This window comes from Petaurus breviceps, unplaced genomic scaffold (genome assembly GCF_028583685.1).
Source record: "Petaurus breviceps papuanus isolate PSGF00001 unplaced genomic scaffold, PetGlider_PUasm1.0 90792, whole genome shotgun sequence".
In the NCBI taxonomy this organism is placed as follows: Eukaryota; Metazoa; Chordata; class Mammalia; order Diprotodontia; family Petauridae; genus Petaurus; species Petaurus breviceps.
The window spans coordinates 18,788,842-18,800,371 of NW_027187347.1; the positions used below are offsets into that span (position 1 = coordinate 18,788,842).

At 39.2% G+C, this 11,530-nt stretch overlaps 1 protein-coding gene across 1 annotated transcript; it reads left to right on the forward strand.

The window, feature by feature from the left end:
- The first annotated feature begins 212 nt into the window (after positions 1–212).
- On the forward strand, positions 213–10,417 carry LOC138147446 (V-set domain-containing T-cell activation inhibitor 1-like). The gene is made up of 4 exons (XM_069069962.1): positions 213–231; positions 915–1,319; positions 4,951–5,235; positions 9,470–10,417. Exons 1-4 carry the CDS (start codon positions 213–215, stop codon positions 9,502–9,504), a joined length of 744 nt encoding a protein of 247 aa, XP_068926063.1. The 3' UTR covers positions 9,505–10,417.
- Positions 10,418–11,530: the final 1,113 nt, after the last annotated feature.

Sequence of the window (11,530 nt, forward strand, 5' to 3'; positions counted from 1 at the left end):
TCTCTCTGATGTGCCGCCTCATTATCCTCAAATATCCTTAGAATTTTTACGAAATTGTGCTGTGGAGTCCTTCATTTTGAGAACTACCTAACTCCCTTTACTGAAAGTAAATAAAGCTTCAAGTGTTGGCAGAATTTGCCCTTTCCAGCCTTCTCTCAGATCAGGAGTGGGCTGGATCCTTTCCCACTGCCTGTGAGACATCACTATGAGTGATGCAGTGTGGAAGAAAAGGTACAGTGGCATGAAGAAGGAAGGATTCTTAGTTCTTCAACATTTACTAACTATGTGACTTAGGAACAAATCTCTTCACTATTTGGACCTCATTTTTGCCATCTACAAAATGGGAATGTTGGTCTAAATTCTTTCTAAGATGCCTTCCTTCCTATGTTTTCTGATGATGGTCTGTTTGTTTGTTTGATTGTTTTTTACCCCATGACCCATAATCTCAAACTATCCAGTCCTTCCTTTTTTTCCTGTGACTACTTACTAGCACTTGTTTCTGATTTTCTCAGTCTCTCCAAAAAAGAAAGTTTCCCTTCTTCTTTGAGCCCCCACTCTCACAGTACCCAGACTCCACCAAATGAAATTTAATAGTCTTTGAGGTAAAAAAAGTTTAGGAAACAAGTGTCCTTTTTAGCTCCCAAACCCTGAATTCTAATTCCAGCTTTGTATTTAACTAGCTGGGTGACTTCACTTCCTTTCTCTGGAGGGAAAAAACTAAAGAAAAAAAGGGGTGACTATAAGTTGCTAAAATACTAGTGCATTCATCTGAGATTCTGTTAATGACATAAAACCCAACCCCTGGGTGCCTATAGTAATTTATCCTTTATAGAGTTACTGTATCCTGAGAGAGTCAGAGTCATTCATTTTGTGGGCATTTTACTTAACTTTATCTCCATCTTTGACTTTCCCAGTGGCTGTCAATGAATTAAGGGTCCACCCTTACAGTGATGTTACTTTGCCTTGTCATTTCTCCTTCGTGGATGGCACAGACGACCTTGAGTTTTTCTGGGAAAGAGAAGACATCAAGGAGGAATTTGAGGTGGAAGATGACAGGGATTATTTCCAGTTTTTTAGGTTCTATGATTTTTTTGAGGTGTTCTCAAAAGTGGTTTACCAGTTTAGAAATAACAAGGAACAGTCGGAAGAGCAGAACTCCATGTATGAGAAAAGAGTATCTGTGGATCCTGCAGAAATTTCTGAGGGAAACCTGTCCCTCTTACTAAAAAATGTGAATTTCCAGGATCAAGCCATCTACAAGTGCTTAGCTGTCTCGTCAACTGGAAGAGGTGAAAGGAAAATTAAGCTAATCGTAGAAGGTAAGTAACTCCATTACTTGGAGTTGTAGCTATAAACCCTAATAATTAAATAGTGCCTTAAGAATTACAAAGTGTTTTCCTTATGTTATTTCATTTGATCCTGGTCCTCTTGGAGAACAAAGGACAAACAACAGCTATATACATATATATGTGTGTGTGTGTATACACATATATATATATATATTATACATGTATATACATATTACATATACACACACTATACACACACACACATATATATATAATATATAATATATATTGCTCTGTGGTAAGTGTAATCATTCTCTCCATTTTATAGATGGAGCAACTGAGATTGAGGAAAGTTAGGTGTCTTGCCTAGAGTCACACAGTAAGTGTTTGAGGCTGTATTTGAACTCAGATCTTCCTTACTCCAAGTCCACCACTATCCATTCTACCATCTAACTGCCTCTGGAGTGTTTCTGAGTACCTAGTCTCAGGCTCTGATCACTATTGTACTTTTATCCTAATCTCACCAGTATACTTGAGATTGTAGAAGTGAAAGGGTCTTAGAGGCTGTTTGGTGCAGTCCCTCATTTTATGGTTGCAGAGTTATTCAACTTGCCCAAAGCTTCACTGCCCTTTTCTCCTACAGTTAGCTTCTTCCTCGATCTCCAAATTCTTCAATACACAAACCTTCTCAGTCTGTATGTCTAACCTCTTACTTTCTTCCATGCTTCAGAGAGATATCTCATATAAAACATCTCTACCTATATATTCCTTTGGCACTCCAAATTCAATGTGGCTTAAATAGACCCAACTTAAAATATTTTCCCCTAGGCTTGTTCTTCTTTCATATTTCTCCAGTGACGCCACCATTGATCAAGTTATGGCCATGATCAGGTCAATGGTTTTCTTTAACTTTTCCATGATGAAATATGCCTCACATTAGGAAGGTAATGGATTTAGGGTGCAGAATGAGGCATATATATTTTTACACACAGTTTTTGTGGGAACTTGTTTTGCTGTCCATATTTGTTACCAAAAATTGTTTTTTTAATTAGGTGAGGAGTGGGAGGGAGGAAAAAGGGATTTCTGTTGATTTTGGGGAAAATAGAAAAGTACATGTATGGGGCAGCTAGGTGGCACCGTGAATAGACCACCGACCCTGAAGTCAGGAGGAACCGAGTTCAAATTTTGCCTCAGACACTTGACACTTACTAGCTGTGTGACCTTGGGCAAGTCACTTAACCCCAATTGACTTGCCATCCCTTATCCAAAAAGAAAAAAAATATGTATATATATATATATATGTATGTATGAAATACTTGAGGTATGAAATGTTGCATGTACTTTCAGATGAGGTCATTGTATTGTTAGTTTAACATAACCCATTTTATTTTATTATGAGATCTCTTACAAAGTGGGAGTAATCTGTAAATTTTTGTAATGTAAAAACAAGCACATCAATAAAACTTAAATCAAGAACTTAATTAAAAAAAACAATTTTCCCTGTCACCCTCCACATCTAATTCATTACAAGATCTTGTCAATTCATCTATTAAAGCATCTGTCAAATACCTTCCATTTGCCAGGCATTATGTTAGATTTTGTAGCATCTATTGAATATATTGGATAGAGCACTGGGCTTGGAATCAGGAAAGTTCATCTTAGTGAGTTCAAATCTAGCCTCAGACACTAGCTGTGTGACCCTGGGTAAGTCACTTAAGCCTCTTTGCCTTAGTTTTCTCATCTGTAGAAATGAGCTACAGAAGGAAATGGCAACACCAGTTATTTTTGCCAAGAAAACCTCAAATGGAGTCACAAAGAGTTGGACACCACTAAAAACAACGGAACAACAATAAAAATGGAATATATCCTCTTTTCCATATTTCCATTGTTATTATCCATTTAATATTTATGCACTGGTTTCAAGTGAATATTAACTGGAAACACTTTTGGATTGTTAAGGGCTACAATAATCAAATGAACATAATAGAGGAAATAAAAGAATTTGGAAATATATGAGATGCCCTTTTAAACACGACAGCAGCTCTCCTGAATGCGCAACAGACATTTCATGAATGCCTGTGATATACAAAGCATGATGTTGAGGGCTATAGAGAACACACAGAAGTGAAATATCCTTTCTTCTCCTCAGCCTGGATGTGGTATTTGCTCCAGGGATTGCAATTCCTGGGGAATGAGACCTGAGATGGCCAACTGCCATGACTTGCATAGCCAGACTTCCTGGATATCTTGGCCACTTGCCATAACCTTGTTTGGAAGCTCCATGGAAGACATCAAAAAGAATCCTCCCTGAAGCTCTCTCTCTAGCCACTCTTCCCTTCCATTACTGAGCTAGTGAATTCATTTTGAACCTATTCTCATTTCTCTTTCTGTTTCTTTGAATTTTGTGAGACAGGGTCAGGAATAAGAGGAAAAGGGAAGCTGAGGCTCTAACACACCTTCTGACACATTATATCCCTTTCAGGAAGGGTTCTAAGAGGTGGCATGCTGTATGTATAATGGATAATAATAGCCAGAATTTATATTACACTTTAAGGTTTGCAAAGCATTTTATTATACTTTGTGGGGGGGGGACAATTGGGGTTAAGTGACTTGCCCAGGGTCACACAACTAGTAAGAGTTTGGGGCTGGATTTGAACTCAAGTCCTCCTGACTCAAGGACTGGTGTTATATCCACTCTGGCACCTAGGTGCCCCTGCACAGCATTTAAAAAATATTTTCTCATTTGATCCTCACAATGACCTTAGAAGACAGGCAATATTATTATTCTCATTTTACAGATGAGGAAACTGAGGCAGGCAAAGGTGAAGTGACTTGCCCAGGGTCATACAATTAGTATCTGAGGCCAGATTTGAATTCACAACTTCCTGATATAAGATATAGTTCTCTTTCCACTTTACCACCTGTCCACTTAGACTAGAGAGCCAGCCTTGGAGTCAGAAAGGCCTGACTCTGATATGTATTAGTTGTATGATCATATGACAAAATTAGGTCTCTAAGACTAAAAGATTATTCACATCTGCATCAGTATCCATGAAGGGATAGGATCTGAACCTGTGATTACATTGTTATAGGGAGCTCTCAGATGAGGAAACCCCTGAAGGTTGGCACCTTTTCTGCAACTTTATAGTCTTATGGAGTTGCCTAGATCACTGAGGGGTTAAGTGACTCACCTAGGGTCATGCAATCAGTATGTATCAGAAATAAGACTTGAAGACAGGTGTTCTTGGCTTTGAGTTCAACTCTCTACATCATGATCCCTCTCACTCCATGCTGGGCTTATAATGAAATCATAGATCCAGATCAGAAGACAGAGACAGAGAGACAAAGAAAATGTGAGAGAGAGAAAGAGAGACAGACAGAGACAGAGAGAGACACACACAGAAAAAGAGAAAGACAGAGAGAGAAACAGAGAGACAGAGAGAGGAAAGACTTATTGTGTTTACAAAGCATTGTTACCAGATCTGAGGTTTTTCCCATTATGTTTCTACTCCCAGAAAACCAGTGTTTGATCACGGGGCACAAGGGGTTAACATGAAAAGTTGGGTCAAGATTCCTGCTAAATCCCTGAGCCTCCCAGGGTAGTTATCACTGAAGCTAAAATAAGAAGGCCACTAATTGTTTTGTTATTTTTTATAATTAGATTCTGAGGAGCCCCAGGTGCAATTTAAGCAAATCGATGATGAAACTGTGGCCACCTGCGTCTCCACAGGCTGGTACTACATGCCAAATGTGACTTGGCTGGACCGAGGAGAGAGGGATTTGTCCAATTACAGCACTGTGGAGATCTTGGAGGAGCAGATGAATGGTGCATATAGACTGTTTTCTGTCTTGAAATATCCTGTCAAACTCAATGAGAAATACGTTTGTCGCATAGTAGAGACGGATGTCAACTTTCAACCATTTAGGACTATCCGCAAGTATCCCAGTAAGTGGAATTGTACTTAAAGAGACAGTGAAGCAATTGGTGACTCAACTACTAAAAAAAAAATCAGCATCAATCACAATTTACTGAATGTTTCTATTGGGAATTCCTAGCTACTTTGGACAGGGGGAAGGGGAGAATGAGGATTGTAAAAAGCAGTGCTTGTTATTTGAGGGAAATGGGAGATGGTGTGATAAGGAGTGAAGGTGGAATATTTCTGAATATTCCTGAGATATTTAGATCAGTCCAATGCCCATTATGTACTAAATGCTTAATAATTTACAGACCAGCTTGTAAATAAATCCAAACTGTACTGGCCTGGGCTAGGGGTCATCTACACATGTTCTGAGTAAAATTGTTCACTCAGTAATTATTTTTTAAGTGCCTTCTATGTGTCACCACTGTGGCAGGTGCTATAGATACAAAAGCAAAATGAAAAAGAAGTCTTGCCCTCAAGAGGCTTACATTCTATTGGAAGCATACAACATTCACATAGATGAATGAGTGCTTATATGGATTTGAGAAGGGAGAGAAGGCTTCAGGTAGGCGGTGGCACCCAAGCTGAGTCTTGAAAGGAAAGTAAAGATTTTAAGAGGTGGAGAAAAGAAGGGAGTGCATTGGAACAGCATGTACAAAGGTGAGGAGGTGGGAGGTGGAATGGAGATTATGGGAGTCAGCTAGTTGGCCACTTTGTCTAGAATTAAGGTGAATAACATAAGGTAAGTCACAGTGACTGCATCTGCCACATGAATTCTGATTGCCTTCAGTGTTCCTAATAGCACTGTTCTCACTGTGTTTTATGGACGTCTGAAGTTCATTGTTGCTGAGTCATTTCAGTCACATCTGACTCTTGTGACCCCATTTGGGGTTTTCTTGGCAAAGATACTGGAGTGGTTTGCCCTTTCTTTCTCCAGTTCATTGTACAGATGAGGAAACTGTGGCAAACAGGGTTAAGTGACTTACTCAGGGTCACACAGCTAGGAAGTGTTTGAGGCCAGACTTAGACTCAGGAAGATGCATCTTCTTGACTCCAGGCCCTGTATTCACTGAGTCACTTAGCTGACCTAAAATGTCATTAGACAGTGTTTTATTTCTTTTTAAAGCGTGATACATATTTCTGCCCACCACTCCCCCCCAACATTTTCCAGTATTTAATTTTTAGAATTAAGAGAAAAAATCAGTATACATGTGGGAAAATTTTGAAAGAATTAATTTTGTTACCTTAGTAACTGAAGACAAAAATCAAGTATCATTTTATGGCTTATATTGAGACTTCTACTAAAGCCCCCTCCAGTGTCTCATTGTGTCATAGGACTGACCCTGGGTTCTTAGAGATTACACCAGTGAGATACAAAATCTAGCAGGTCAAACAACTGGAAAAGCTAAAAGTAGGGATTAGATGATGGTCAAAATATCTGTCATCTAAGGACTAGAGTGGTTAGGTCATGGAGGCTGCATTAGGATGACTTTTTTAATCACAGAAATTCTTAGGGCCTATCTCCTATGTCATCAAAAGATTGCAGTGTCCATCAGCGGATAGAGTATCCATACTGGCAAAATCACAGATCTTTGTGGAATTTAAATCAAGTAATAAGTATGTACAAAGTACTGTTGGAGACGAAAAGCTTAGATAAAGCATTGTCCCTGTCCTCAGAAAGCTTATGTTCAACTCACACAATTATATTAAATGTATAATGTGATTAATGAAAAATCCTGAGAGACAGAGTTTCTGGGAAATTATTAATATCCAATTTATTAATTAGGCTAGCTAATAATCCATACATTGATGGTCAGTGGTTTCTGTTGGCAACCAAAGACAAAGGATATGGAGAGCCCCAAAGCTTTAAATAACCCTTGAAAGGGAATTCTCTTGGCAGCTGAAAATCAATCCTGACTAGGGGATATTTACTGAGCAGGTGAGCTAGAAATTCAGCTCCTCCTGCTGAGAACGTGGCTTGATCATGAGTCTCAGCTGCCTCCAGCAATTTGTACAGGGGAATCCATTTCCCTCCAGACCAGTCTAATTGGTTTTCTCCTTCATGAGCTGGGTCACCCAAAGCTCTAATGGAGGGGTACAAGGACAGGGACTCTTCCCCCTCTGCCCAAAGAACTGGACTCTATTTACACTCTAAACAGAAATAAGGTCTCCCAGTAGGGTAGAGTCCCACCCAAGATCTAAGAGAATATACCTTGAAGGCTAGGATGATCTCATCAATCAATCAATCAATCAATCAATCAAGTCCTCCAGAAACTGACTTTTTACAGGGGCTGGACTTAAACGAGAAAATAAAGAAAGAAAGCATGAATCCCAAATTAATAACTGGTTATTAACATAATAGTAAAATATAATTTTTCTCATTAATCATAATAAGCACTATATATTAGAAAGTTAAAACACAAAGTTCTATGCTAAGTCTGAGGGTGAAGACAGTCACCGGAGAGATTAGGGAAGCCTTCCTGAAGGAGGTGGTAATTGAGTTGAATTTTGAAGGATGGGCTAAAGTACTAATAAATTAAAGAATGTGTGACTAAATGCATAATACTTGGGAAAATAGAAAACTGAGTGAAATTTCAGACAGTGCACTGTCATATCATTGAATTCCAACCCATCTCTGAGCTGTACTGACTCACTTCTAAAAGGAGCTGGGCAGGTAGGGAGGGGGTATGGAAGGTGATAAAGATATTTTATAATAAAGTCAAGGGATGAGAATGTGTGTCTGAACTTGTTGAAACTTCTGTTCCTCCTCAGTCTATGCCTGATTTCAACCTCAAGGTTGAAATATAAAATGGACTGGCAGATGTGTGTCTTTTGACAAATTTGCAGGTTGCCATCAATTATTTCCTAGCGTGTATACTGGTGCATACTGGATGGAGAAACATATTATTTTGTGATCACTCCATTAGTTCTGGGCTCTGGTCCAGCATCAGACCAGGGGTGAGTCCTGGGGCATGAAGAACAGAACACAATGTTCCACAGCTCCTAAATAAGCTTTTTCTTGACAATTCGCTTCCTTCTCTCTGTTGATTACTCCCAATTTGTCTTGTATATAATTTCTGCATAGTTGTTTGTGTGTTTTCTCTCCCAGTATACTATGAGCTCCTTGAGAGCAGGGAATGTGTTTTTGCCTTTCTTTATGTCTCTGGCACGTAGAAGGTACTTCATAAATTGCTTGCTGACTGCCAGCCCCTCAAAGCAGTACATTTCACTTTTAGATAGTTCCAATTGTTAGGAAGTTTTCTTCATATCATATGTAAATCTGCCTCCCTGCAATTCCTACCCATTGTTCCTAGTTCTGACCTCCGAGGTCATGCAAAGCAATTCTAATCTCCCCCACACATGATAATACCTCCCCTCAATTTCTTTTCTACATTAAACCTCCCCAGTTCTTTTAACTAATTCTCATATGACAAGGATGTTGAGGTCCTTCACAACCTTTTATACTCTCTTCTGGATTCTCTCCAGTTTCTCAGTGTCCTTCCTAACATTTAATATTCTGAACTAAACTCAACACAGTATTCCAGGTGTGTTTTGACCAGGGTAGAATGTCTTGCATTGGTCCTGGACCCCATGTCTCCCTTCAAGCAACACCAGTATCTTTGGTTGTCATATTGCAATGGATCACTCACAGTGAACTTGCAGTCAAATAAAATGCCCAGATCATTTTCTAGTCACACCACTTCTTAAAGGGGAAAAAAAGAGCCATTTTTAGGTCCTTACTCTCTTGTCTGCATGACTGCCTCGAAACTTGGAAATAACTAAACAGAGACATTGTACAGCCTTTTTGGACATCACCAGGACATTACCTAGCTCTGTCCCAGGGAAAGTTAGCTGGCTCTACTTTTGGTTGGTTTGACTTTCACTTACATGCTCATCAGACAGTGGCTAAAAACCTCTAAATCTCATCATTTGCTTCTCTACCATCTACTAATTTGTTGGTTCCAACCATTGATCTGTCACTTTTAGTCAAAATCAGTTTCCACCATCTTTTCTTTCCTCCCTATTACACGCTGGCAGATTCAGGCAGCATCTTGTCTTACAAATTCAAGATGATTATCTTAAAAAAGAAAGGGCTCCTCACTGTACAATGTCTATTTTTTAAAAAAAAAAAGTTTTCTTTTTCACCCTTCTGACTTTTCTTTCTGGTATCCAGGGATCTATTCAGATAAGAGGCAGGGATTGTCTGTAATGCCAAACTCCTTTTCCCTGAGTTTTTCTTTTTTTTCTTTTTTTCTCCAGGAAGAAAGTTTCATCGAATGTATGATTACTATTAGCAACCTGAGTAAAGCTAACCGAACACCACGACCATACCCTGTCGACAGACAACCTGGTTTCCTTTTCTCAGAGGGAACTGACATGATTCTCCAGTCTTCTACCCCAACTCACCAACGGCCTCCTCATGCTCAGGAATCTCTGCTTCAGTGTACTGATCAGTTACTGTCTACTCTAACTATTTTTAAAGAGGGATCTTACCCCTCCTTCACATTACTTCTCTCTGGCAGTCACCTTGTACCCTTCTCTCAAACCCTTGCCTCCCTATCTCCCTCTTATGTATTGTCTTCCCTCATTAGAAGGCCAGCTCCTCTAGGGAAGAGGCTGTCTTACCTCCTTGTATTTGTATCAGGAGTGCTTAGCACAGTGTCTGGCACATATTAAGTGCCTAATAAATGCTCTACTTGTCTCTCTGTTTTTTTCTACCTACCTCTGGGGTAGCTAGGTGGCACAGTGGATAGAGTGCTAGACCTTGAGTCAAGAAGACCCATCTTTGTGAGTTCAAATCTGTCCTCAGACACTTCTTAGCTATGTGACCCTGGGTAAATCATTTCATCCTGTTTGCCTCAGTTTCCTCATCTGTAAAATGAACTGGAGAAGGAAATGACAAACTACTCCTGGATCTTTACCAAGAAAACCCTAAATGGGGTCATGAAGAGCCAGACACAACTGCACAGCTATCACTCTATGTAATCTTTTCATACTCTATATGTCATACAAAAATGGGAATTGACAATAGGTACAATCTTCAGATTTCTGGTTTCATTATTTGGTGTCTGTTGGGACTCCTTCTCTCTGCATTTATGAGATACACCTTTGTCTTTCTAATTACACATGTAATTCCCCAGTTAAAGCTTAAAAGTCTTAAATGGGAAGAAACTGAATGATAATTAAAAGTATGGGGAGCTATCAATTTTACATGTATTTCTTTTATTGAAACTCGTGTGCTTTGTTGGCTGGGCATTTAGAGCAGCCTAGTCTAGTGGAGACATGCCTGGGTTTGGAACCAGACTATTGGGGTTTGAAGGCCAGTTCAGCTGCTCCTTGTCCAAGTAATGTGGGACAGGTTGCATCATTTCCCTGGGCCCGAGTTCCTACCTCCATAAAATAAGGGAGATGAACTAGATGAACTCCAAGGCTCCTTTTTTGCTATAAACCTACAAACCTATGTATGATGCAGGAATCTTTTAACACTATAAAGAGGTGCTAAGGAAGGAGCGGCATCTTCCTAAGGGGGTATATGGTTGGGAAATGAGTAGTGCAGAGCACACCAGTGTTTCATAGGATCATATATTTAGAGTCAGAAGGGATCTTAGAGATCATGGAGGCAAATTTTATAAGTGAGGAAATTGGGGCCCAGAAAGGTTAAGTGATTTATTCAGAGTCACACAGCTTGTAAACGTCTGAGGTGGGATTTGAACTTAAGTCTTATTGACTACTGGTCCAGCTCTCTATTACATCATACTACCTCAACTACAAAACACTAAATGGCTTTAATTGGCTAAAGTCTACCCCTTTAAAATTTTTCTACCCTTTTAAAATTTATTTCCCAAAATTCTCTTTTCTGTCCTTTCTTTCACCATCTCTCGGGTTCATCTTGTACAGATTCCTATCACCCATCTTGTTTTTCTTTCATCCTATAGGGGAGGCTATTATGTATATGTGTGTATCTATACATCTGTACATGTATATAAACATACATATGCACACTATATATGTATATATATATATATGCATATTTCTCTCTCTCTCTCTCTCTCTCTCTCTCTTTCACTAGGGGTAAAGCCAGTAGGAGGCAGGTAGAGATTATAGAGGAGGAGGGGTAACTCAAAGGACATGATGGGTACAAGGAACACTGTGTCTTTTGTGTTTTATTCTCCCCATGGTGTAGTCATTTACACAAGGAAGTACTTAATATCTTTTGACTGCAGGAAGTAAATAATTTAATATTAATTTAACAAATGTGCTATCTATATCTGCCTCTATCTATCTATCTATCTATCTATCTATCTATCTATCTATCTATCT